Below are 26695 nucleotides of genomic sequence, written 5' to 3' on the forward strand. Positions count from 1 at the left end.
GATTTCAGGTAACATAAGCTAAAAAGGAAGCCCTCCCCTCCCCGTTTCTATGGCTTAAGATAATTTGAAGCAAGTATGAGCCACCAAGAGTTCCAACTAAACAAACCCTGATTCCAACTTGAGCTGGGCTGAGATCTGTCTCTTGTATCAAAGAATGAACACAATGGAAATCATTGCAGCCACACAGTTGTGCAGAGGCCGTGGTTCATGGTTCCTGTTCTGAAGTGAGGCAGAATGATTAATCCAGCTCACTTTTTTGTGTCAGGCCTATGGCCTTGACCACTTTGTAACCCGACTGCTTGGTGGGACAGCAGGACTGGGGCTGTGTCACCGGGGACTTCCACCTGGAAAGGTTGTGGGAAGGGTTGCCTGGCCTAACCAGGCCACTACATCTCTAAATCCATGGGGTGAAGTATTTAAAAATGAAAAGGGGTCATTGAAAATCCTGTACTTTTACATTTATTTAAAATTATTTAAAATTTATTTGAAAGATAATGTATACAGGAAAAAAAAATGTACACTGCACTTAAGAATGTAGTGTGTTGCTCTCATATGCCTGACCCCCTAACTCTAGATTCAAGCATTCTTACCCATTTTTTGTGTATCTGCTCAGAAATCTCAGTGCATGTACACAATTTTCCCCAGAAAAGGGTAATTAAGCCACTCAATTCCATTTAAAAAAAAGATCGGCCCGGGCAAACATTGGCCCGGGCACGGTGGCTCACGCCTAATCCCAGCACTTTGGGAGGCCGAGGTGGGCGGATCATGAGGACAGAGATTGAGACCATCCTGGCTAACACGGTGAAGCCCCATCTCTACTAAAAATACAAAAAATTAGCAGTGGTGGTGGGCATCTGTAGTCCCAGCTACTTGGGAGGCTGAGGCAGGAGAATGGCGTGAACCCGGGAGGCATAGCTTGCAGTGAGCCGAGATTGCGCCACTGTACTCCAGCCTGGGTGACAGAGCGAGACTCCATCTCACACACACAAAAAAGATTGATTTCTAAGATTAGTTTCTCCCTGGCAGGTCTGGCCTGCTTTGGTGGGAGAGTGGGGAGGAAACGGTAGGAGTTATGGAACCGGCTAGTTGGGAAATGCTGGCTGGGGTAGAGGCCCCTTGGAAATGCCTGCAGAAGCTGAGGGCCCAGAAAGATCTGTGCAGAGGCCCAGAAAATAAATTCACCTACTTCTGTTTTGCTTAGAACTGTCCTCAATTTTTAATTGAAGCAAATTAAAACTTCCCAAAAATATTAGTCCACTTTCTTGGCAACGTGCACACCCCCTTCTCGGTCAGTGAGTTGGACCATCTGCAAACAGGAGCTGGTGCTGGTCCTGAGGAAGGCCTTTCCCTGGCCAGAGCCTGCCCTTCACACCAGGCCTGTTTGTAGGCACTTCCCCAGAAGTCAGGTCAAATGAGGCCATGGTGCAGATGGGGCAGAATAATCTCCAGTCATTCAGGGTGACTGGTAGAGAAGTGTGAGGCAGGGAGTTGGAAGAGGAGTTCCTTCCATTTCTTTATGCTTATCATCTCTGTGAACACCTTGTTTTCTAGAACAGTGCAGTGGGGTCTTCTACAGTCTTTATGCAGAAGTGCTCTTTCTTCAGTGACGCACAAGACAGAGGTCAAGGGTGAGGTCATCACCACTCCTGGAGGTGTCTGTCCCTTTAGTTCTGCACCTAACGGAGCAGGTGCCCCAGGTGCACCTGCCCCTCTGACCCTTCTGCCCTCTGAGCAAAGGCGACTGATTTCCCACTGGCGCTCAGCACAGGTGTCAGTAGGAGGCCCTCGACCCTGGACAACTCCCAGAGATCGATTCCTCCATTCAGTCTGGCCTTTCCCCTCCAGCAAGTGCTTATTGATCCCCTGGCCTCTGTTTGGCCTTGGGGTTGCTGGCATGAAGGACGCAGACCTCTGGCTCCCGGAAAGCAGTGGAGAGAAGGGATCCTCTCACCTGAAACTAAATCCAAGGGAGAAGCAGGAAATTGGTGGTGGGGAATGAAGATGAGGATGAGGAGGAAGGGGCACAGAGGTGGTATTGAGGGTTTTTTTTTTAATACTTAGAAAAATTTAAAACTCTCTGTATTATAGATTCAAAAATTATATTTAAAAATTTATATAAGGCCCTATGGGGGTTAGTGACTTAACTAAGTGATAGAAAACTCCATTACTAAGACTTCAGAAGCAGGGAGAAGGCCAGCTCGACAGACCTGTCTCTTTTTCTCTGTAGGAGAGGGTCCGTCTTTGCCACATGGAGGACAGGGTGACATCCTCCACCCTTGTCAAGATGCTGTGGTAGCTTCTGAAGAGACCCTACCCAGATTGCTTGGCTGCGGTTGAAAATTCAGCCATGGTTCTGTGCGTTATGTTTTGCCCATCACTGAGTACATGCACTATTTCACATCTATCTATTCATCTACTCAAGGGGTGGTGTGGTGTGGTCGTGGTATAGGAAAAGACACGGTGGATTTAGCTCTAAAAGATCCAGGGTTATGCCTTAGTTTTGTGGCTCCATATTTAATCACAAAAGTGCTCACCCTTGTTCCCTCATCTACCGCATGGGGATGAGACTGATCAGTAACTTACCTAGTTCACAAAATTGTTGTGTGTTATCATGTATATGGAAGTACTATGTGGTCCATAAAACCTGAAATAAGTGCTGGTTAAAAACCTGCCTAGGCTGGGCACAGTGGCTCATGCCTGTAATCCCAGCACTTTGGGAGGCTAAGGCGGGTGGATCACCTGAGGTCAGGAGTTCAAGACCAGCCTGGCCAACAGGGTGAAACCCTGTCTCTACTAAAAATACAAATAATTAGCTGGGCGTGGTGGTGGGTGCCTGTAATCCCAGCTACTTGGGAGGCTGAGGCAGGGAGAATTGCTTGAACCCGGGAGGCGGAGGTTGCAGTGAGCTGAGATCACACCATTGCACTCCAGCATGGACAACACAGTGAGACCCCCGTCTCAAAAACAAAAAACAAAACAAAAAAAAACCCTGCCTATTACTTATCACAAGCTGCTTTGTTGCCTGGAAATACTATTTGTAATCAAAAGAGGCCAGGCATGGTGGCTCACGCCTGTAATCCCAGTACTTTGGGAGGCTGAGGCAGGTGGATCACCTGAGGTCAGGAGTTTGAGACCAGCCTGACCAAGATGATGAAACCCCATCTCTAAAAATACAAAAATTAGCCAGGCATGGTGGTGGGCACCTGTAATCCCAGCTACTCAGGAGGCTGAGGCAGGAGTGGAACCCGGGAAGTGGGTTGCAGTGAGCTGAGGTAGTGCCATTGCACTCCAGCCTGGGTGACAGAGCAAGACTCCATCTCAAAAAAAAAAAAAAAGGCCTGCATTTTAATGTGTTTCTAAGTGGATATGTCCTCAGACGCTTCTGGGGACAGGAGTGAACCATAGCATAGGTGTTGTTCTTTTGACCCATCTTTGTCATTTGATTGTTTTGGACTCAGTGACTTCTCCATTCTCCACAAAAACATTCTTCAGTTTACCAGTTACTATAATTACTTGTGCACTTGCTTTCAATTCCACAGACGTTTACTGAGCTCTTAGAATGTGCCAGGCTGTATGTGAGAAGATGGGGGCAGGGATCCAAGGATGAGTCAGACGCGCTCCTGCCTTCAAGGAGCTTCTGGTCCAGGGAGGGAATGGGGAAAGGTGCCCTGGAGGTGGTCGCGAAGGCTGGGTAAGGTTACAGTAGGAGAATATTGCTATAGTGACTGTTTCTGAGCACCTGCTCTAATAATTTCGTTCACATTATTTCACTCAGTGTGACCACCCTGAATGAAAAGTGTGATCTCCATTTCACAGGTGAGGAAGCTGAGGCTCAGGTTCAATACAGGGAATCTCACCAAGGGGATACTAGATGTCAAACTTGGGCCATCTGCCTGGAATCTGTGCCCTGTCCTCTCAACTGGGTTGCCTCTCAGGGCTTCCAGAGTGCCCACCCTGCTTCACCCTTCAGTCTCAGTCTCTTTCCTTTTTTTTTTTTTTTTGGCTGGAGTCTCATTCTGTCGCCCAGGCTGGAGTGCAGTGGCACAGCCTTAGCTCGCTGCAAGCTCTGCCTCCCGGGTTCAAGCGATTCTCCTGCCTCAGCCTCCCGAGTAGCTGGGATTACAGGCGTGTGCCACCAGGCCCAGTTAAATTTTTATATTTTTAGCAGAGATGGGGTTTCACCATGTTGGTCAGGCTGGTCTTGAACTCCTGACCTCAGGTGATCCACCTACCTTGGCCTCCCAAAGTGGTGGGATTATAAGCGTGAGCCACTGTTCCTGACCTTCAGTCCTTTTCTATTCATCTCCTTGTGGCACCAACTTCCAGGGAAACCACATTCTTCCGGAAAAACACAAACCAGATCACCTAAATATCCAGGCAGACTATTCTTTCCTGCCATAGGGCCTTTCTGGGCTCTTCCTTTTGCCTAGAATGTTCTCCTCTCCCCACTTCTCCAACTCACCCTTCATGGCATGGCCAGTTCTTTCGTTCCCTTCAGGTTTTTCCTCTTTGTCACCTCCTTACCGAGATGTCCCTAATTCTGCTTCCTGAATGTTCACTGTAGCAGGCCTTTCCCTTCATGGCTTTTGCCATGTTTCTTAATTATAAATTGTGTTTGCTTGTTTGTTGTCTTCAAGACAGGGTCCGGGACTTTTTCACCAATATATACGCAACCTGGCATGGAGTTCTGAGTGAGTGTGTGAGCTTCAGTTTACACCCTGGGTGTGTGAAGTGTTACTTTACAACATTCGCAAAACAGCCTCATTTTATTTCAAGCCCCCATCCCACAGGGTTAGCAAGACTCACCGACTTCACTTTCTCCCCTCTCTGCATCTTGGAGACCCTCCTGCTTTGCTGATTGGGGAGGTCAAAGGGTCTGCTCCTCCACTCCTTCCCCATCTTCCAGCCAAGACACTGTCTCTCTTGCTAACCCTCTTCCTCTTTCTTCCTTCACAAACCTCCTTTGGTTCCCTAAAGCGTTGGCTCTGGAAGAACAAAAGGCAGAAGGGCTCGTAGGCGATTTCTGCTTTCTGTCCTACCCATTCGCCCCAAATAACAAAACTCAAAGCAGGCTACCTGCTTGGGTAGGGCCAGAAGAGGAGCATGCAAGGACATAGATCCATATCTCAAAATTCTCTGTTAGCCAAATAAATCAAATACATCAGTAAAGACAGGAGCTGGAAGGTGGAGTCTGCAGGGGTGGGAGAAACTTCAGGGACATTGGTGCTGTCCTGAGATTGGATCTATTTAAAAGCTGAGTCCAAAATTATAACAGGATAAACCACCGCAGAGTAACAACAATAGTAAATAATAAGAATGTCATTTATTGAGCACCTATTTTGTGCCAAGCATTGAACTGGCATTTTATATATAGCATCTCTAACTCCAGAGTCTGGGCTCTTTCTCAATGCCATGTTATCTGTCGTGTAAAAATAATGTCTTACTCACCACCAGGCCAGTCAGCAGCAAATGGCACTGGGTGCTCTGCTCTGGGGAGCGGGGAGATCCTTTTCACAAGAGTCTAAGTGAAACTGGGGCTAGCTCAACCCGTACCCTGCTCTATTCCAGAAACTCTCTAGCCTGCCAAGTTAGGGTTACCAAGGCAAAGATTGGTCCATGACCAAAGAGTGTCACAATCTACCCTGGTGGGGTAAAAGTCATTCTGGACCTCCCCGCCTTCTTAGAGTTTGCGATTGTCATCTTTAGTATGGCTCTTAGAATTATTGCTTTGGTAAGGGCAAGCTTTTGCTTATTTTATGTGTGTACATTTCACCATTTTTCACACTGCAAGTTATTTGAGCACTTTTTGGTACTTTCGTCTCTTAGATTTGTAGTAGTATTGAAACTAGCTAACAGTGTTGAGCACTTACTATAGGCCAGTCACTCTTTTATACAAAGGAACTCATTTCATCCTCTCAACAACCCTGATATTATTGCGATTTTACAGATAGGCAATCTGAGTCCCAGAGAGGGCAAATAACTTATCAAAGTCACGTAATTGTCAAGTGGCAGAACTGTGCTATGAACTCAGGCTGCTTGGCTCTAGCGGTCTCACGTTTAACTACTCCCCCGTACAGACGCTAGTCGCAAAGATGCAGTCTCCTTGAAAAGTCGATCTGGGAAGTTAGTGGTCTATTTCAGTTTGTGCCCATGGCATGGAAAGTCTAACAGTTGTGTGAGGCATCAAGACATGGTGGGGGAGGCTGGGTGTGGTGGCTCACGCATGTAATGGCACTCTGGGAGGTTGAGATAAGTGGATCACTTGAGGTCAGGAACTTGAGACCAGCCTGGCCAACATGGCGAAACCCCATCTCTACTAAAATTGCAAAAATGAGCCAGGTGTGGTGCCTGTCTGTAGTCCCAGATACTCGGGAGGCTGAGGCAGGAGAATCACTTGAGCCCGGGAGGCAGAGGTTGCAGTGAGCTGAGATCGCGCCATTGCACTCCAGCCTGGGTGACAGAGCGAGACTCTGTCTCAAAAAAAAAAAAAAAAAAAGACATGGTGCGGGGAGGTACTGTGGTATATGGGGATAAACATTAGATGTAAAGCTTGAAGCCCATGCATCTGCTTCTTGGCCATGTTGCCTATGAGCCTTAGACCTTGGGCAAGCCAATTAAACTTCCCAAGCCTCATTTTTCTCACTTGTCAAATGGGATTAAGATGCTCTACCACAGAGGGTTGTTGTGAGGAACCAATGAAAATATGAATATTAAAGTGGCTTGTGAGCCGGGAAGCACTACCTGCATTTAAAATAATGAAGTTATCGTTGTTATCCTTAAGAGTACAGGATGGAGACGATAGGGAATGACACAGTAATCATAAGAGAGGCAGGGGCTACCCACGCCTGTTAACAGGAGGGCCATTCTCTCACATCCTCTCTGCCAGCTCCTTGATGTTGGCAGCACTAATGTCTGGTGCCTGCTCATCCCATGACCCGGACTTAGAGCCCATTCCCCTGATTCTAGGAGTCAGGATGCCTCGTTGCAAACAATAGCCACTTTAAGCTGGAAAGGAATTTATAAAAAAATAATGAGGATTAGGTAGTATTCTGGGGAGGAATAGAGAGCAACGACTAATGACCAGCCACAGCATGAGAACTTCTCCGCCTTCCAAGCCTGCAGAAGTCTGAGTCTCCTGTGCACGTTGCTCACTTCTAAATTCAGGTCTTGCACAGGTGAGTCTGACTGGTGGAACCGAGGTCAGTATCTGTGCCCTGGCTGCAAGGGTTTTCTGGCTTCGACCTTGGCAAGAGAGGACTTAGGAGAAATGATCAAAATGTAAAAGTGGGTTTTCAAAGATTTGGGTGGCCACAGATGACAAATTATCTGCCATACTGGTCTAGTTCCCAGCATGCTGGACCCTCAGAGTGATTTCAGGTAACAGCATGAGAGGAATCCACCCGAGTGCTTCTGGCCCATTCATGGGGAGCCCAGAGAACGATGTGCTTTGCCTCTACATCTGGGTGGTGTGGCAGGATGGCTCCTGCTCCCTCAGACCTAAGGGCCAGGCTGTAGTGCTGCTGCATGTGCAGACAAGTGTACTGGGGTGCCAGCATGCAGGGTGGGGACGTTCCTGTGAGACTGGACCGTGGGGAAGGGTGTGACAGTTGGCTACTGCTCAGAGCTGGCCTGTTGCTGGCTTCAGCCTTTGCTGTCACCTTTCCTGTCACCATTTCAGTGTCTACAGGCTCTAAGCTAGAAACTGACACATACCCAGAATGGCCATCCTTTGTGCAAGAAAGGAGTGCTCTTTTGTCACAGAAATGAAGACCCCATCGGGAACACACCGTAGGGGACTGACGATTACAGGTGCGCTGCAGGCAGGATGTCAGAGAGGAGAGCGGGCCTAACAAAAGCATGCGTTTATGTCTAATAGGATGAGCTGGTAAGAAACAACTGGTGGGTGTCAGCATCATCTTACTGCCCCCAGCCTGGAAAGAAAGAGATAAACATGGGTTTCTAAAGGCTCTTCAAGGGAAGATTTTGTTCCATCATCTCAGAGGGGTGGAGGAGAGAGGAAGGTCTGTAAGGGTAGAGAATGAAGCTGCAGACTCTGGGTGGGGTGCGGGAGTCTCCAACTGAAAGGATGGGGGTCTGGGGCTCCCAAAAGATGAGGACGTGTGCTCAGCATACTCCCTGGGGTGGGTGGAGCCTCAGAGGGATGAGTCCTGTGATACCCTTATGGCATCTTGGCGTGCAGGATGTACATGGATGTACACCAGGGCTCCCAGTGGCAAGACCCTTCTCAGGCTGTCTCAGTATTAAAGTAACTGCTGTCTGACTTTACAGGCTAGAGGAGCAGGATTGGGAACACAATGTCGAGGTGGATTGAAGACCAGAGCCCTAGGAAAGATTCCAAGGCTCTGGAGTATCTCTAAGGACGTGAAGGCCGGCCCTACCAAAACAAAATTCAAGGTAGGGTCTTGGAACCACGTTGCCTGGCTCAGAGGAATAAAGAATTGGGATAGCTCTAGTTTGCTAGGCCTACTGTAACACAGAATCATAAACCAAGTGGCTTAAACAATGGAAATCTACTGTCTCATGGATCTGGAGGCTAGAAGCCAGACACAGAGGTGTCTGCAGGTCTAGGCTCCCTCTGAAGGCAGTAGGGAAGGATCTGTTCCAGGTCTCTCTCCCAGCTTTGGTAGTTCCTTGGCTTGTGGCAGCATAACTCCAGTCTTCACAAGGCGTTCTCCCTGAATGCACACCTCTGTGTCCAAATTTCCCCTTTTTACTTATATATATACACATATGTGTGTGTGTATCTTCCCTTGAAGAGCCTTTAGAAACCCATATATTATATATGTAATATATAATATATATATTCATATATGTAATATATAATATATTACATATATGAATATATAATATATTACATATATATTACATATAAATATATATTATATATTACATATAAATATATATTATATATTACATATATAAAATATATATTACATATATAAATGTATATATAAATGTATATATGTAATATAGATGTAGTATATATGTAATATATAATATATATATTTATATATTACTCATCCCTCTGAGGCTCCACCCACCCCAGGGAGTATGCTGAGCACAAGTCCTCATCTTTTGGGAGCCCCAGACCCCCATCCTTTCAGTTGGAGACTCCGGCACCCCACCCAGAGTCTGCAGCTTCATTCTCTACCCTTACAGACCTTCCTCTCTCCTCCACCCCTCTGAGATGATGGAGCAAAATCTTCCCTTGAAGAGCCTTTAGAAACCCATATTATATATGTAATATATAATATATGTAATATATGACATATTATATATAATATATAACATATATAATATAGATATATTTTTTAGATGTAATCTTGCTCTGACACCCAGGCTGGAGTGCACTGGCACGATCCCTGCTCACTGCAACCTCTGCTTCCTGGGTTCAAGCAATTCTCCTGCCTCAGCCTCCCGAGTAGCTGGGATTACAGGCGTGCACCACCACACCAGCTAATTTTTAGTAGAGATGGGGTTTCACCATGTTGGCCAGGCTGGTCTCGAACTCCTGACCTCAGGTGATCCACCTGCCTCGGTCTCCCAAAGTACTGGGATTACAGGTGTGAGCCACTGCCCCTGGCCAATTTCCCCTTTTCATAGGAACACCAGTCATAATGGATGAGGAGTTCACCCTGATCTTAACATCTGCAAGAATGTTATTGCCAAATAAGGGCACACTCTCATGTACCAGGGGTTAGGACTTCAACGTATAAATTTTGGGGGATACAATTCAACCCCCAACAGCTGGGCCTCCCATTCTGGGTTTTGGGGCACACTTCACATGCTCTGCCTGGGCACAGCTGATTCCCACCCTAGGAATTCCCACCTTGGGACTCACCCTGTGAGACCTAGGAGGACAGCACATCTCTTTCAGTTAAAACTTCTGTTTGTGGTTTGGAGAGTCACCTTCAATACATGGATAATGATGCCCAAACCGGTCGGCAGCCTGCTTTCCAGCTGTGATTATGGCAGGTAAGGAGCCTCCCTGAGTCTCCACTGTCCTCTGCCGACCAAATGAGAATCATAACAGCTCCTCTTATTATTATGCCTGAGACAAGGCAGTCAGTCTGGAGAGGGCCTACCTAGCTAGCACAGGGCTGTGAGCACACACAAGACAATGTGGGCGTCCAACAGATCCTAGCTCCCTTCCCCTTGGAAGGCTATGCACACAGAAAATCTTTCCTTGGGTTGAGCTGAGGTCTAGATGAGGCCAGGGGTCAGACAGGGTAAAGTACCAAGGTCACAGGGCTGTATGGGCATGGTACTGTGTAGAAGTCCAGTTTCATTGATCTCAGGATAGGGGCCGACTGGGGTCCAGAAGCTCCTTCGAAAGACCTTTTGCCCTTGGAAAATGAGATGTGACCTCAGGGATGGGGGAGAAGGGAGAGGAAATGTGAAAACGAAGCCATAAAATCTTAGAGGTGGAGAGAACTTTGGAACACCCCTGTTGCAGGCCCCTCTTGCTACAGCTGGGGAAGCTGAGGCTGGAGGAGGGGGAGGTACTGTGTCAAGGTCAAACGTTGGGTGGTGCCGGGCGACAGAAGCCAGGACTTTGAGGGGCAAGGCTGTAGTGGAACTGAAAGGGGAGGTGGTGGGTGCTTCCAGGGGTCTGTGAGCTCCTTTCCCAAGACTGGAGGGGCCTGTGTCTGCGGAGGGGGGTGGCTTCCTGGGCTCTGGAGGGGAGGGGAGGTTAAAAGCAGGGTGGGGGAGCGAATCTGGGGGATTGTGGGAATTTCGGGCCGCGCCCCCGCCCCCAGCCATGCGTGGGGCGCCTGGAGAAGGGGCGCGCGGGCAGGTGGGGTGCTGCGGGGCCCGCGCGTGGGGGCCGCGCCGGCCGGGGCGGGGTGAGTCACGGCCCGCCCGCTCCCATTGTGCGGCCCGGCGGCGGCGGCGGCGGTGGAGGTGCGGAGCGGAGCGCGAGGAGGTGGAGCCGCGGGCTGCGGGCTCCGGCGCCTGCGTCCGCCCGGCCAGCCCGGCTCTGCGTTGCGAGGGGCCGGACGCGAGTCGCGGCTGCGCTCCAGAGCGAGCGCGGGGGACATGGGGCGCGGCGGCCCGCTTGGGCCTCGCAGGCTCCGGAGCCCCGAGGTACCGCGGGGCGGAGCGCGCCGGGCAGGGCGGGGGACCCGGGCTGTCCCGGGTGTGGCTGGGCCTCGGAGGGGCGCTTGGGCCGGGAGCGTGGATCCGGCTCCCGGGTGGGGGGCGCCAACGCAAGGAACCTGACCCCGCCCTCCTCCCCCAGGGCTCCCCGCTAGGCCCCCTCAGTGGCCCCTCCTTCTCACCCGGGTCTCGGGTCCCTTAGTGAGTGAGAGCATCCCCAGCCGCCTACCCGGCCATGGCCAACGGAGTGATCCCGCCGCCCGGGGGCGCCTCCCCCCTACCCCAGGTGACCGGCGTGCGCGGGGGCGGGGGAGAGATGGGGGAGGAGAGGGGAGGGGCCTTAGGGTGGGCTGAGGCGTCCTCTGGCAGACCCAGGGACCCACCCCACCCCCAGATCCAGGGATGAGCTGGGCTGGGGGTTATGGAGAAAGAGGGGGGCTTTTGGTATTTTCCGGATCGGTAGCCCTCTCTCTTTACAAGCTCTGGGAGCCCAGAGAGGGTGGTTTCTGGGATGCTGACACAGGTCTGGGAGCAAGGGGAGCGGGCCCGATGGTGCGAGAGCCTGCTGAGGTCCCCCAACTAGGGCTTGGAGTTGGGGTGGGTGTGGGGCCTTCATGGGTCAGGGGTCCTTAGCAGAGGCTGTCTGGGCCTGCAGGTTCGGGTGCCCTTGGAGGAGCCCCCTCTAAGTCCAGACGTGGAGGAGGAGGACGATGACTTGGGGAAGACCTTGGCTGTGAGCAGGTTTGGGGACCTCATCAGCAAGCCCCCGGCCTGGGACCCTGAGAAGCCCAGCCGCAGCTACAGCGAGCGGGACTTTGAGTGTGGGTAGCCTGGGGACCCCTAGTGCGGCCGCCCTCGCCACCATCACCTTCATCGCCACCATCACCGCGCTCACCTCCGGCTTGGTCACCCAGTGCCATCCTGTGCCGGACACTGTGCTGGACTCTGTGCTGGGCCACATGCCGTGTTCAGTCATCCTGCCTCCCCCACCCATCGCCTATCCGCCTGCCAGGGGAGGTGGGCCCCAGACCAGGGGAGATCTAGGGAGTCGGGCCTGGGCCCTTCCACGGTGACCTTCCTCTTCCCCTTCAGCCCCACTCACTCTCTCCTTGTCCCACCTCGACTCCTCCAACTCCGCCTTTCCCCTCCTTGCTGTATCACGTCTCCCCTCCCAGCCCCCTTCATGACCTTCCCTGTCCATCCGCCCTCTCCTCCCACTCCACCAGACCTCATCAATGACAGGCACGTGGACACAGGTGTTGGGGGGTCATGGCCCTGGAGGAAGGACTAGGGTTCCCCTGTTTGCGGCCTTGAGCTGGAAGGTGTGTGCCCTCGGGTGGGGAGGGCCCCCGTTTCTGCTGTGGGGGCCTCAACTGGATCTCCTGCACCCCCAGTTCACCGGCACACATCCCACCACACCCACCACCCGCTCTCAGCGCGCCTGCCTCCACCCCACAAGCTGCGGCGGCTGCCCCCCACCTCTGCCCGGCACACCAGGAGAAAGAGGAAGAAGGAGAGAACCTCTGCTCCCCCCTCTGAGGGGACCCCTCCCATCCAGGAGGAGGGGGGAGCTGGAGTGGATGAGGAAGAGGAGGAAGAGGAGGAAGAGGAAGGAGAATCTGAGGCAGAACCTGTGGAGCCCCCACCCTCAGGGACCCCACAGAAGGCAAAGGTAGGGGCTTCCCTTTGGAGGGGTGGCAGGTCAGGGGTGCAGAGAGGAGGGGAGGAGCCCATGTTGGGGCTTGTGTGAGGCTGGGTAGGGTTGGGGGCTGCATGGTGGGTTGGGGCAGGGCCCCAGGGCACATTCTGTGTCTGCAGTTCTCCATTGGAAGTGACGAGGATGACAGTCCAGGCCTCCCTGGGAGGGCTGCTGTCACCAAGCCCCTGCCCTCGGTGGTCCCACGCACTGACAAGAGCCCCCAGCACTCCAGCAGGTACTGGCTGCAGCCTCTACTCAGCAGGGCCCAGCCCAGAGCCGCAGGGTCCCGAGCTCCTGGCAGTCACCTCCTTCCTGACCCTGGGGAGTGTCCCCAGCTCTGACCCTGAGAGAAGAGAAGCAGGGTATGGGAGGGGGTTGGGATCCTTCTCTGTCCTCGTGATTTACAAGGATGAGAGAACAAGGGGAGAGAAAAAAAGAAGAGCAGAGTGAAGAGGTTAGGAGTTCCCCGGGAGAGAGTGACAGAGTAGAGAGGATGGGGAGAAAGGTGGAGGAAAGGGGGAGCCATGGGATGGGAAGGGGGGCCCGGGTTAGCGTCCTTTCTGCCCAGGAGGGGCCTGGGTCTCATGCTCAGGGTCTACTCCAGGCCCTGCTCTGAGCTGAGGGACGGTGACGGAACCACCGACCTGGCCCTGTCAAGTCCAAGGCTGCTGTGTTGCCTCCCCAGCTCCCCCAGCCCCCGGGCCCGGGCCTCCCGAATCGCTGGGGAGAAAAGCCGGCCCTGGAGCCCATCGGCCAGTTATGACCTGCGGGAGCGACTGTGCCCAGGCAGTGCCCTGGGCAACCCGGGTGGTCCAGAGCAGCAGGTGCCCACAGATGAGGCGGAGGCCCAGATGCTGGGTTCTGCAGACCTGGACGACATGAAGAGTGAGTGAGACCTTGTGGCAGCCCCCATGGTCCACTGCGACGGACTCCCGGCCTCCGAGTGACCTTGGAGAGGCTCTGAGCTGTCCTCCACTCAGGGCTGAGTCCTCTCTGAATCCCTGTCTGCTGGGATGTGGCCAGTGATGGGGAGCTCACTACCTCACCCAGCCACCCTTTCTGATGGCCAGAGCTGAGATTTCCTTTCCTGACACTTCACACCTCAGTCCTGATTCTGTCCTCTGAGTCACCCCTAGAAAAAGGCAGCTCTCTTTTTCACATCATTGTATCCCTCCCCAAGGCCCCTCTTCTCAGGGTGAACTCTTTGTCTCCTAGCTCTTTGATCCCCTCCAAACCCAGGCCCTGAGTCTGAGCCATTGCTGTGGACCCCTGCCTCTCCCTGTGGCAGGACCCCTCACTCCCATCCCACTACCCTTGGCTGGGCCTGGCTGTGATCTCGGCACATTCCTTCCATCTTATCAGTGCCCTGGTTTCTGTGCCACCTGTCATCACCCATGGGGCTCTGTGCCCAGGCCAGGGGCATCACTGATCCCTCCTCCTCCTCGGAGCCACAGTGTGTGGGCGGGGTGGGGGGAAGGGTAGGGCTTTAAGCTCAATACGTCATGGAAAGTTGCCAGGGCCTGAGGACAGGGACGGGAACAATCCGATGGCAGCAGTAGCAGCGGGATGGGGCGGGGGAAGGGCGTGTTTACAGACCCAGGGTGGGGGCTGGATGCCGCCAGGAGTAGGCTTGTGGACGTGGGGAGTTGGGGTCGGGAGGCTGTGCCACCTTCAGCTCTGGTTGGACAGAAGCCACGCCGTCCAGGCTGCCACCTTGTAGGAGAGCCAAGGGGTCTGGCAGGGAGCGGGGACCGAGGTTTCGGCCACCAGGAGAATGACAAGCCCACTGGAGGAGGATCCTGAGCCCAATGGGGCACTGAGCCCTGGGTCTGGGTACTCCAATAGCCAGGGCTTTGGGAGGGATCCAGCCCCCAGTCCTCGAGACTCACTGGCCTCAGAAGACTTAGAGATGTTTGTGCTGGACTTTGAGGATGGTGGCCTGTGGGAGTCCGTCAGGGGCCAGCTGGGTCCCATGGCACGGCCACCAACTTGTGAGTAACGGGGCTGCTGGCCTTTCCCTGACTGCTGCTGGCCTGGGTAGGGCAGGCAGGAGGAAGGGAGCGAAGCCCTGCCTGAGTCTGCTGGGCTGTGTACCTTCGGGGAGGGGACATGGGTGTTGAGAGAGAGAGAGGGTGCATGGGAAGTGTTGGGGGCTCAGTGCCCCGGGACTCTGACTCAGCGCCAGTCATGGGACCCAGACAGAGAGGGAGGGGCAGTGGCCATGGCAGGGGCTGGAGGGTCTGGCTGGGGCTGTGGACTGAGCTGGGTCTACCTTTGGATTGCACCTTGGCCGGTGGTCCCAGGTGACCATGGGAAGGTCTTCCCTCTTTCTGAGCTTCAGTCTTCTTATCAATGAAATGGCCACATGGGATTATCTGGTTCCCTTCGGCATGGCCTATAGGTGACTATAGAGCTCACTAAGTAGATGAGTTGGGCAGAAGGAGCTGGGCCGTGACCCCGAGGCCCCCAGCTGGACCTGTGGGACCCCTAAGCCCATCTTCTCTGCAGGTCACCGACTGGAGGACAACCCTGGTGTGCGGCGACACTTAGTGAAAAAGCCATCCCGGACACAGGGCGGGAGGGGCAGTCCCAGTGGCCTGGCTCCCATCCTTCGCAGGAAGAAGAAGAAGAAAAAGCTGGACCGGAGGCCTCATGAGGTCAGAATGCTGAGTGGGTGGGCCTGTGGCTTCCTCATGCCCCTCGGCCCTGGAGCCCTCCTCTCCTTGCCCCCCTGCCTTGCCCCGTCGCTGTGTTCCCCACACCTGTTGGTCCCTGGGCCCTCACCTTTGGCACGTCCCCCAGGTGTTCGTGGAGCTGAACGAGCTGATGCTGGACCGCAGCCAGGAGCCCCACTGGCGGGAGACGGCCCGCTGGATCAAGTTTGAGGAGGATGTGGAGGAGGAGACAGAGCGCTGGGGGAAGCCCCACGTTGCCTCGCTCTCCTTCCGTAGCCTTCTGGAGCTCAGGAGGACCATCGCCCATGGTAGGGACTCCCAGGCCTGACCTGAGGCTGCATGTCCTCTTCAGTCTGTGCCAGGCTGCTCAGCTCCCAGGGACACTCCCTGGAGTCCTGGGCACAGGCAAGATCCCGCTGCCACCTGGGACTATGGGGTCCATTTGCTTGGGCAGCCCGTGAGCCCCGAGGGGCAGGGCTGTATCTGGTGCAAGTAGTCAGTCAACAAATGGTTTCCCCTTCCTTGTGGGGAGGGGCCGTGCCCTCGTTCCCATGCTCCATTTTCACAGCCCCTCTGTGGCTGGCCTGTGGCAATATGGAGCTGTGTATCCGCCTGGTACATTGGGCGCTTTGCCCTTCCAGCACATTCCCATGCTTTTGGGGGGCAAGGCCGAGTGGGAGGAGATTTCTCCTGTCTGATGGGACTGTGTGCCCTCTCTGTGCCTGACTGTCCCCCTAGGAGCTGCCCTCCTGGACTTGGAGCAAACCACCCTGCCAGGCATTGCACACCTCGTGGTGGAGACCATGATTGTGTCTGACCAGATCCGGCCGGAGGACAGGGCCAGTGTCCTACGTACCCTGCTACTGAAACACAGGTGCCGGGGTTGGGTGCCTGGGAGGGGCCTGTACAGCTCAGCTGCCGTTCCAGGAGCACAGCCTCTTCTGAGTGGCTCCCAGCCTCTGCTTGAATACCACAAGTGACAGAGAGCTCATTTCTATCTTTTGACACTTTCAATCATTAGAAAGTTTCTTCTTACACTGAGGCAGAGGGATGGAGGCCCTGACCCTCCACTACTCACCTCATGACCTCAGTCTACCATGAGCCTCTCCTCCTCACCTGCCTCACCCTGCCCCTTCCAGCCATCCCAACGATGACAAGGACAGTGGCTTCTTTCCCCGAAACCCATCGAGCTCCAGCATGAACTCGGTTCTGGGGAATCATCACCCAACCCCCAGCCATGGTCCTGATGGGGCGGTGCCTACCATGGCTGATGACCTGGGGGAGCCAGCCCCACTCTGGCCACATGACCCTGACGCCAAGGAGGTCAGTGCCCTTGCTCTAGCTTAGGCCAGGGGACTGAGAGGGTGTCCAGTTTCAGTTGAGGTCATCAATGACTTCACTGAGCGGGTTGGGAAGGTTGGGTTACTGGCATCATGCTGGGCATTGGGGGACCTAGTGGAGACCCGTATGAGGGGTCCCTGCCCTGAGACGCAGGAGCTTTGAGTGTGATGATGTGGCAGACCCACAGGAGCTGTTTAAACAAGATAAGGCTGAGGTGGTAGTAGGGGGCGTCGAGGTAGGGTTCACATCCCAGCTGGTGGCTCCCAGTGTGGGGCCACAGTGCAGTACCTGCCCATTCTGGGAGAGAGAAGCAGGTCTCAGAGCCAGGGCTGGAGCCAGGGCTGGGAGGGCCTGCCACGGCCTCCGGTCTGGGTCCCAGCCCTATTCCAGTTCTGCGTCCTCAGAAGCCCCTCCACATGCCTGGGGGAGACGGTCACCGGGGGAAAAGCCTGAAGCTGCTGGAGAAGATCCCTGAAGATGCTGAGGCCACTGTTGTGCTTGTGGGTGAGGAGGGCCGGGTGCTGCAGGCAGGGTCTGCAGCGTGTGTGTGCCTCTCCTGGGGGCCTGCTTGTCTGAGCTCTGGCCTGGAGGCCGCCTCTTCCATCTCCCTCCAGGCTCCCACCTGGCCCCTGCTCTTCCTCACAACCTGTCTTAGCCCAGCCCTTTCATAGTCCCCTGCCTGCTTCCTGTCCAGTTTTCTGCTATCTTGGACTTGGAATTAGAAAAAAAAGCAACCCTTCTTTAATACCCTGAGTTTCCATCTGTTGGTGAATTGTAATCAATGTATAGACACACAAGTGAATAGTGCCCCTTTAGACTGGGGTTTCTTTGTGCAGTTTACAACCTGCTCAACTGTCCATGATAGCCCTAGATAGCTGCCCCAGGGCCTGCCTTGACTGCTCCCCTTTGCCCAGCGCCCTGTGCTTTCCTCTTCCCCTAGGTTGTGTGCCTTTCTTGGAGCAGCCTGCAGCAGCCTTTGTGCGGCTGAATGAGGCTGTACTCCTGGAGTCTGTGCTTGAGGTCCCTGTCCCGGTCCGCTTCCTCTTCGTGATGCTGGGGCCCAGCCACACCAGCACTGACTATCACGAGCTTGGGCGCTCCATTGCCACCCTTATGTCTGACAAGGTTGGGTGCATGCTGGCTCTCAAGGCCTCTTCTCCTAGGCCCTGCTTACCCCTGTCCCTCTCATTGTCTACAGTGGTGTCCATAGAGGCAAGGGTGCTAGAGGCCCCTGGGTGGAGGCCATGCCCTGGAGAGTGGTGGGGGGAGCTGTTGGCCCAGGGGAGAAGAGAGAGCCCTGAGCTGTGGCTGTGTAAGGGGCTGGTGACATCGGGGGAAAAGCCCAGACCCCAGAGCTTTGGATGTGATGTGAGACTTGATCAGGAGGGCTGGATGTGCTGGTCTTTGCTGTGGCTTCTCCTGGGATTAGATAGGAGGGTCCTTTAGCCAGGGACAATGTTCACAATATTTATCAGCCTGTAAGGTGTGGCTGATCCAGTTGGAATGGCTCTGGAAGCCTCTCCTCTGCTAGGCATTGTCCCTTTAGGTGCTGCATGTGGAAGTCTGGCATCTCCTGGGGGAATGGAGGGCACCTGGGGCTTTGGGGCAGTGGCTTGCTGGCCTGCTGGGATGGGTGTCAGTGTTCCAACAGCCAACACTGTTGGACTGGCCCAGTATCTATGGCGGAATGTCCACCCTGCCTGTAGCTCAGTGACCCAACACCTGCCTCAAGTCTCCCTCCTGGAGGCTCCCTTGGCCGTCCCTGAGGGTCCTGGCCTTCTCATTGCCCCCAGCTGTTTCATGAGGCTGCCTACCAGGCAGACGACCGGCAAGACCTCCTGAGCGCCATCAGCGAGTTCTTGGATGGCAGCATTGTGATCCCCCCGTCCGAGGTGGAGGGCCGCGACCTGCTACGCTCCGTGGCTGCCTTCCAGCGAGAGCTGCTTAGGAAGCGGCGGGAGCGTGAACAGACCAAAGTTGAGATGACCACACGGGGTGGCTACACGGCCCCTGGGAAAGGTCAGACCCTTGAGGGGGGCTGAGTGCCCCCAATACACACTCCCCCATCCCAGGGCCCTAAGGCTGTGACCCCAGCCCCGTCCTGACTCCTGGAGTCCTTTGCATCCCTGATCCCGACAGCCTGGGGCCTCCAAGCCAGAGGGAGTGGTCTGTGTCCCAGCAGCCCCTTGTCCCCCCAGAACTGTCTTTGGAGTTGGGGGGCTCCGAGGCGACCCCTGAAGATGACCCCTTGCTGCGGACGGGCTCGGTATTTGGGGGGCTTGTGCGGGATGTGAGGCGCCGGTACCCGCACTACCCCAGTGACCTGCGAGATGCGCTGCACTCCCAGTGTGTGGCCGCTGTGCTCTTCATCTACTTCGCAGCCCTCAGCCCTGCTATCACCTTCGGGGGGCTGCTGGGTAAGGGACTGGGGCTTGGGGAATTGAGGGGCTCCTTTAGTCACTATTGGTCCTAGTCTCACTTGCAGGATTCTGGGTCTGGGTGTGATTGCATTAGGGGCCAGTGGTTAGATGTGCTAGCAAAGGTGTGAGCACCTTATAGAGATGCTGGGTCAGGGAATCCCAGAGATCACCTTTGGGGGGCTATAAAGTGAGAGGGTGTGGGAGAGGTGTAAGGGATGGGGGATCCAGTGATCACCACTGGGGGCTAGTGGGGAGGGTCTGGGAGCAATGGGGTATGGAATGGACCCTGCCTGTCGTTCTAAGGGGCTACTCTGCTTTTGTTGGGGGCCCCAGTTTAGGACAAATTAGATGAGGAAGGGGGCAGATAGACAGAGCCAGGCTAGGGCCATCCTGCCCGTGCTGCCGCAGGAGAGAAGACCGAGGGGCTGATGGGCGTGTCTGAGCTGATTGTGTCCACCGCTGTGCTCGGCGTCCTCTTCTCTCTGCTGGGGGCTCAGCCCCTGCTTGTGGTTGGCTTCTCTGGGCCACTGCTTGTGTTTGAGGAAGCCTTCTTCAAGGTGAGGTGTAGCCTTGTCCTACTCCATCCATCCTGCCCCACACTCTTCCTTACCTACATCCTGCCCCACACTCTTCCTTACCTAGGGGATGGGTCCCTGCATTCTCCCTCTTCCTCAGAGTTCATCCACTGCCTATTCCAGGGGGCACTGACACCCAGGGCAGGCCACCTGTGGGTAATGACCGCTTCCACCCCCACCTAGTTCTGCCGAGCTCAGGACCTGGAGTACCTCACTGGCCGGGTGTGGGTTGGCCTCTGGCTGGTGGTCTTCGTCCTTGCCCTAGTGGCCGCCGAAGGCAGCTTCCTGGTCCGCTACATCTCGCCTTTCACCCAGGAGATCTTTGCCTTCCTCATCTCACTCATTTTCATCTACGAGACCTTCTACAAGCTCTACAAGGTGGAGGTCCAGAGAGGTCTTAGGGGTGGCAGAGATGGGGGTGGACGTTGCCCTGGGGAGGACAGCATGGGAGGGGGAGGTACAGAAAACTGAGGGACAAGGAGAGGGACTGTGTTGGAAGTGAGGGGTTGTAGGGACATCCTAGGCTAGGTCTGAACTGAAGGGGAGGGAGTCAGACCCAGAGGGTGGGTGCCAGGTCACGACTCCAGGCACCTGGTTGGAGGCTTAGTAAGTAAGTAATAAGGACTCACCTGCACAGGTGTGTGATGGGGAGGGAGCTGTCAGTGCTAAGGGGCTGGTTGTCCTTAGGTCATCTTTTGTAGAGGAGTGTGTGTGTGTGTGTGTGTGTGGTGTGATGAGTAGCAGACTGTGTTTGTGTGTTGTGTTTATTGTGGTATGTATTTATGTGTATTATGTGTTGTATGTGTGTGTTGTATTGTGGTGTGTGTGCATGTGTGTATGCATCATGTGTGCATGTTGTGTGTGTGTATTTGTGTGTGTGTAAGTGTGTGTGGTATTAGATGTGGTAATGTTATTGATTTTTGTGTGTTATGTGTGTGTTGTGTTATGGCTATCATTATTATTATTGTATGTGTGTTATGTGTGTTTGTGTGTGTGTGTGTGTGTGTGTGGTATGAGTATGGTGTGTTTTGTGTGTGTTGTGTTTTGTGTGATTTGTGTGGTGTATTTATTATTATTAGTGGTGTGTGTGTGTTTATTATTATTGTGTGGTGTGTGTGTGCATGTGTGTGTGCCTGTGTGTGCATGTTGTGTGTGTGTTTGTGTGTGTATATTGTGTGTGTGGTGTGGATGTGGTATGTTGTGTTTTTTGTGTGTGTTATGTGTGTGTGTGTGTGGTGCAGCTGGATGTACGTGCATTACTGTTGTCTGACCAGCTATTGAGGGGACACCCTCTCTCTCACAGGTATGCTGATGACGATGAAATCAGGTCACCTGCCAGGTGAGTGACAAGGTGTCCTTGTTATCCACACACAGGTGTTCACAGAGCACCCACTGCTGCCATTCTACCCCCCTGAGGGGGCCCTGGAGGGGTCCCTGGATGCTGGTCTGGAGCCAAATGGCAGTGCCCTGCCCCCCACCGAGGGCCCACCCAGCCCGAGGAACCAGCCCAATACAGCACTGCTGTCACTCATCCTCATGCTCGGGACCTTCTTCATCGCCTTCTTCCTGCGCAAGTTCAGGAACAGCCGCTTCCTGGGGGGCAAGGTGCATGGCTGCTGGGTGTGGAGTCCCCAAGAGTCCCACAATTCCTGCTTTTACTGCCAGGCTCAGCTCCCCAGAGAGGCTGCACCCCTTCCCCGATCAGCCTGTGGACCAAAACCCAGCCCAGGCAGCCCCTACCCCTTCGGAAGCCTCTTCCCTGGGTGTCGTCTTGCCCTTTGCTCAGAGAAGTCTAATCAAGACAATAGCCTCCCAGGCTGCGCTGGCACCTATGGGGTTGAGAGGCAGGTGGGAGGTCTTCTGGCTCCAGCGTGGACCCAGGCAGGGCCAGAGATGGCAAGCCCCGTGTTAGTCTGCTGACCTTGCCTCCACCTTTTGCTCCCTTCCCCGACCGGCCCCTCTCAAGGCTCGCCGCATCATCGGGGACTTTGGCATCCCTATCTCCATCCTGGTGATGGTCCTGGTGGATTACTCCATCACAGACACCTACACGCAGGTGAGGGAGCCCCAGCCTGTGGCAGCTGCTCTCACCCCAAGGCCAGGAAAGGGAGCCAACGACACACCTCCATGGGCCCTGGGGTTGGGATCAGGCCTGAACTCAGCTTTCCCAGTGGAGTGGCCGCCCTGTGGGATGGGGCTGGGGCTTCTGGCTGAGGGCCTTCCCCAGGGAGCCTGAGTGAAGAATCCAGGAGAAGCAGGTGTTGGGCTGGGAGCAGAGTGACAGGTATCCCACACAGGTCCCCTGAAGCTCTGGGGCGTAGGGAGGAGGCGCTTCACTTGCCTGCCCTCTATTGGATCCTTGGAAGGACAGTGAGTTTTGGAGGATGCAAAACTAATTTCCCCCTAACCTGTTCACACCCCAACTCCCTGAAGTCCTGGTATTGGGGACGCAGCCTGGTGGGCTTCCCAGCATGGGGAGGCTGTGGCCCTGAACCCTGTTTTCCTGCCATGTAGAAGCTGACTGTGCCCACAGGGCTCTCAGTGACCTCTCCTGATAAGCGCTCATGGTTCATCCCACCCCTGGGCAGTGCCCGTCCTTTCCCGCCCTGGATGATGGTGGCAGCCGCTGTCCCCGCCCTCCTCGTCCTCATCCTGATCTTCATGGAGACACAGATCACGGCGTGAGAGAGATGGGAGGAGGAGGTGGGAGGGACGAGGCCAGGCTCCTTGGCTCCTTGGCTTGGTTTCAGGGTTATGGCGGGGACATCATTATCAGTATCAGGGTGCCGGGAGGGTGGGAGCTGGTGGCAAGCCTTGAGGAAGAGAGTGTATGTGGAGAAGCTGGCAGGGGTGAGGAGGAGGTGGGGGAGGAGCAGAGAGCAGTGGCATCCGGGGCAGGGGCATGGTTTCCCCGTGATGATTTGATGTGACATCTATCTGTTGCCACCACTCTTTGCAGGGTGGCACTTGACAGTGCTCAGAACACTCTAGCAGTCTAAGCTTGCACCCAGGGATGCTCACATGTATCTAATTTTGGTTAAACCACAATAACGTGGTAAGATCTGGCATCTGGCTTTTGTGGTGTTTTAAATATTCACAGTGTGAGAATTTGGCTCACATTTGCTTCAATGTGAGAACTTCAATTTGGGAACTTGAAAGAAGCAGCTGGCAGTCCTGGGGAGAACTGTAGTCTGCACGTCCTCCCCCTACCATCTCGTCTCTGTGTATGCCTGTCTCTGTCCCCTGCCCCTGCCGGGCCAGCCACACCCCCCTTCCCACCTTCTCCCTGCAGGCTTATTGTCAGCCAGAAGGCACGGAGGCTGCTCAAGGGCTCTGGTTTCCACCTGGACCTGCTCCTCATTGGCTCCCTTGGGGGGCTTTGTGGGCTGTTTGGGTTGCCCTGGCTCACAGCTGCCACGGTCCGCTCTGTCACCCATGTCAATGCGTTGACAGTGATGCGTACTGCCATCGCGCCTGGTGACAAGCCCCAGATCCAGGAGGTGCGGGAGCAGCGGGTCACTGGTGTGCTCATCGCCAGCCTCGTGGGTGAGAGCCTGCCTCCACCCTGCACACCCCCTTCCTTGGGCCCCATGGCCTTACATCCTCTCTATCCCAGGCTTGACTCTGAATCGCCCAGTGTGCTGTGTGTTGCCCTTGATCTGACTCCCAAACCTGCTTCCCAACACTCCCCTAGCCGCTTCCTCCCGGAGTCCTTTCCTGGCTCTCTGTCCTGCCCCCTCTTCTCTTGTTCATGGTGATAAAGCCAAGCTGATTGGTCCAGTGGGTCCATGTTGCCTCCCCACCAGGCCTGTCTCTCTTTCTGGGGACTGTCTGAGGGGTCAGGCGGGTCTGTGTCACCTCCTTCAGGCCTGTTCATCCTCCCGGGGGCTGTCTGAGGGGTCAGGCAGATCCGTGTCACCTCTTCCAGGCCTGTCCATCCTCCCGGGGCTGTCTGAGAGTCAGGCGGGTCTGTGTCACCTCCTCCAGGCTTGTCCATCGTCATGGGGGCTGTGCTGCGTCGGATCCCATTGGCTGTGCTCTTTGGGATCTTCCTGTACATGGGGGTCACGTCCCTGTCTGGTATCCAGCTGTCCCAGCGTCTGTTGCTCATCCTCATGCCAGCAAAGCACCATCCTGAGCAGCCCTATGTGACCAAGGTAGGGCCAGGAAGCATGGGGGTGGGGCAGTGGGGTGATAGGAAGGGGATCCAGAGGGATCTGGGAGCATCGATGGACGGGATGAATATGAAGGAGAAAGTGGGACCTGGGAGCCAAATTCCCCATGATATGGGTGGGAGCAGGCCGGGATGCTGTGCACCGAGGCCCACCGGCTGCTCCCTCAGGTGAAGACGTGGCGGATGCACCTGTTCACCTGCATCCAGCTGGGCTGCATCGCACTGCTCTGGGTGGTCAAGTCCACGGCGGCCTCACTCGCCTTTCCCTTCCTGCTGCTGCTCACAGTGCCTCTGAGGCATTGCCTTCTGCCCCGGCTCTTCCAGGACAGGGAGCTGCAGGCGGTAAGGGGGTGGTGGTTTGGGGAAACAGTATGAGGGCAAATGGGCACTGGGTTCCAATCTCTGTTTGGCCACCCACTAGTTGTGTTAGTTGTGAAACTTGTGTTGCAAGTTATCTCACCTTCCGAAATCTTATTTTCACCTGTATTATAGGGGTAATCATAGATCCTACCTTATAGGACTGTTGGGAGGGTCAAGTGCTAGTCCAGGTAAAGGCCTCCGGATGGTGGTTTTGTACGGGAGTAGGCACGGGGCTGCTGCACACAGCTGTGCAGGTGGTGCCTGACCAGAAACACCCAGCTGAGAGGCTACAGGGTTGATGTGGCACTGGCGTTCACCCTGAGCCCTGTTTTTGTCAACTAGAGGAAAAGACATCTTTTTGCAATTCATCCATACTCAAACATGGTGTACAAAGGTACCACAGCAACTAGAAGTGGCCTCAGGAAAGAGCTTCATAATAATAATCATTATTATTATCACCAGGAGGGGCCTGGTATCTGATCTGGGAGGTGACCTGAAGGCTTTGGCCAAGGGCAATGCTGCCATCCAGGGTCATGGTACTTGCAGAGAGGCTCAGGAAAGGTCGGGGAGCAGGGAGGACTGCAGGTTGGAGGAGCTGAAAAATGGGAGGGGATGAGCATGCTTCCCTGCCTTCCCCAACCTTCTGTTCCCTCTGCAGCTGGACTCGGAAGATGCTGAACCAAACTTCGATGAGGATGGCCAGGATGAGTACAATGAGCTGCACATGCCAGTGTGACCCTGGAAGACAGTGTCCCTCAGAGACCCCAAGACCTTAGGGATTGACATCTGGGCCTCAGGTAGAGCCCAGCCCTGGGCCGGGGGGCTCCTCAGGACCCAGAGATGTGCCTGGAACCACTCCTGATGCCATGGCTAGAGTGGCCCCCATGACTTCTGCCCGGGGCGTTGACCTCGCCTCACCTTTCACAGACCAGACCGGCACAGGCTTTGAGCTCATTATAACCACACTCCTTGTCTCGTGTCTGCCTCACTTTCTTGGTTCCATCTTTGGTTTCTCAGGTCATACTTATCCATTTGGAATTGGAAGAATTCTATTTTCAGGGTCATCAAAACCAGGGAGAGGTTTGAGTCAAGGACAGAGTCCTTGGGAGAAAAAGAGAGAATCAAGACTGCAGAAGGCCAGAGCTGGGCCTTATCATCACCCCCCAGGCCCCCTCAAGTGCGACCGAGGAGCGGGCAGTGGGGGTGGGGGCACTCAAGGTCTGCTCAAGGTCACATGCCCATGAATCCAGCTCGTGCTTAGCAAGAGGGAGAACCGGGGAGGGGAGAGGGAGAAAGTTGCTCCAGTGTAGCCACTGGGGAAATCAGAGGCTGCGGGGCCACAGAAGGAATGGAAAATGTCTCTCTTCTTTTCTTGATCTCTGGCCTTCGGAGGAGCAGAGATAGCAGCCCAATCCCCTAGACGCCAGGGTGGTGCCGGATTTGGGGACCCTGGACCATTTTAGATTCTACTGTTTTAGAGAGGCAGTTCTGGGATTCCTGAGGCCACTCCTTGTGCAACAGTCTCAGTTTTGCCAGAAATAACCTGGGAGACTTGAGGGGAGCAGGAGCCCATTGCGTCATAGTTGCTAGGCAACCCCCAGCCTGAAGGAGCGCATCGTCCCCCGTTGCCCTCTGGTGGCTACTCTCGCGTGCTGCAGGCTCTGTCCCGGCTGAGGAATAGCAGCACTGCCACCTGGTGGATCCGCGGAGCTCAGAGAGCCCATTCAAGCGCATCTAGTTCCTCCCGAGGAGACCAGCCCGGACAGGCACGTTCCGTGGTCTGCAGCTCTGGGCAGCTCAGAGCTTCTGAGGCCGGGGATCCCTCAGCCCCTAGCAATTTCCTCCGGAGCTGGTGCTGCTGCTTTCTTCTCTTTTTCCAATTTTGCTTCCCGATGTGCTGAACTCCTATCAACTCCAGTGGCGAAGGCACCAGGCTCAAGAGGTGGGAAAAGAGACCCAGACTAGCAAACGAGACATGGGGTTTTACTGGGTCTTACATACAGGGGAGAGAGTCCAGCGGTGGTGAGCGGGGGCAGGAGGAACCACAACCGCTTGCAAAAAGCAGTTTCTGTAGCATTTCCACTTAGCACCTTCCCCCTAACAACCTCCACCTGGGGATCTTCATTCAACCCAGACTTGGGGCTGGACCTTTACCTTTATGGCTGTGTTCCACAGCCCGGGGGCTCAGATGTTTCTTGTAGACAAGGAAGGACTCTCCAGGTTGGCGACTCCTGGATTCCCTAGCTTGGAACATACATTCAGGTGCGCCTGCCACACAGGGCCATTCTCAGGCTGTGCTTAAGTTCCTGCCGTCAGGTGCGGTTATCATA

The 26695-nt window shown here is 54.7% G+C and overlaps 1 protein-coding gene and 1 long non-coding RNA gene across 7 annotated transcripts; one reads left to right on the forward strand and one right to left on the reverse strand.

Annotated features, from left to right (window-relative positions):
* Nucleotides 1–895: 895 nt before the first annotated feature.
* Nucleotides 896–11374, reverse strand: LOC103876546. 2 transcript variants are annotated; one of them, XR_001893610.3, is made up of 5 exons: nucleotides 11304–11374; nucleotides 9863–10027; nucleotides 7714–7931; nucleotides 4807–4985; nucleotides 896–1957 (listed from the first exon to the last, which is right to left on the reverse strand). It is a non-coding gene; the product is annotated as an uncharacterized LOC103876546 (long non-coding RNA). The 2 variants fall into 2 exon arrangements; XR_001893609.3 differs by lacking the exon at nucleotides 7714–7931.
* SLC4A3 (solute carrier family 4 member 3) lies at nucleotides 10929–25353 on the forward strand. Of its 5 annotated transcripts, none has more exons than XM_003907995.2 (23): nucleotides 10929–11109; nucleotides 11324–11407; nucleotides 11777–11942; nucleotides 12516–12793; nucleotides 12940–13055; nucleotides 13425–13705; nucleotides 15329–15477; nucleotides 15623–15803; nucleotides 16234–16369; nucleotides 16635–16818; nucleotides 17241–17340; nucleotides 17777–17961; nucleotides 18630–18855; nucleotides 19035–19253; nucleotides 19665–19813; nucleotides 20015–20209; nucleotides 21206–21436; nucleotides 21798–21887; nucleotides 22346–22512; nucleotides 23124–23377; nucleotides 23819–23988; nucleotides 24174–24347; nucleotides 25024–25353. In XM_003907995.2, exons 2-23 carry the CDS (start codon nucleotides 11357–11359, stop codon nucleotides 25099–25101), a joined length of 3780 nt encoding a protein of 1259 aa, XP_003908044.1. In that variant the 5' UTR covers nucleotides 10929–11109; nucleotides 11324–11356; the 3' UTR covers nucleotides 25102–25353. The 5 variants fall into 5 exon arrangements, with proteins under 5 accessions (XP_003908044.1, XP_009181422.1, XP_003908043.1 ...); XM_009183158.4 differs by having other exon boundaries at nucleotides 10939–11109; nucleotides 11264–11407; XM_003907994.2 differs by having other exon boundaries at nucleotides 10994–11109; nucleotides 11264–11407; nucleotides 13506–13705; nucleotides 25024–25342.
* Nucleotides 25354–26695: the final 1342 nt, after the last annotated feature.

The sequence above is a fragment of the Papio anubis genome, chromosome 10 (genome assembly GCF_008728515.1).
Source record: "Papio anubis isolate 15944 chromosome 10, Panubis1.0, whole genome shotgun sequence".
In the NCBI taxonomy this organism is placed as follows: Eukaryota; Metazoa; Chordata; class Mammalia; order Primates; family Cercopithecidae; genus Papio; species Papio anubis.

What these genes read in the sequence shown, in the direction of transcription:
- SLC4A3 (XM_003907995.2), top strand. Translation starts at nt 11,357, where the DNA reads ATGGCCAACGGAGTGATCCCGCCGCCCGGGGGCGCCTCCCCCCTACCC. An exon ending in TGGACCGGAGGCCTCATGAG is followed by an intron (nt 15,478 to 15,622) that starts GTCAGAATGCTG and finishes CACGTCCCCCAG; the next exon opens with GTGTTCGTGGAGCTGAACGA. An exon ending in CTACACGGCCCCTGGGAAAG is followed by an intron (nt 18,856 to 19,034) that starts GTCAGACCCTTG and finishes TTGTCCCCCCAG; the next exon opens with AACTGTCTTTGGAGTTGGGG.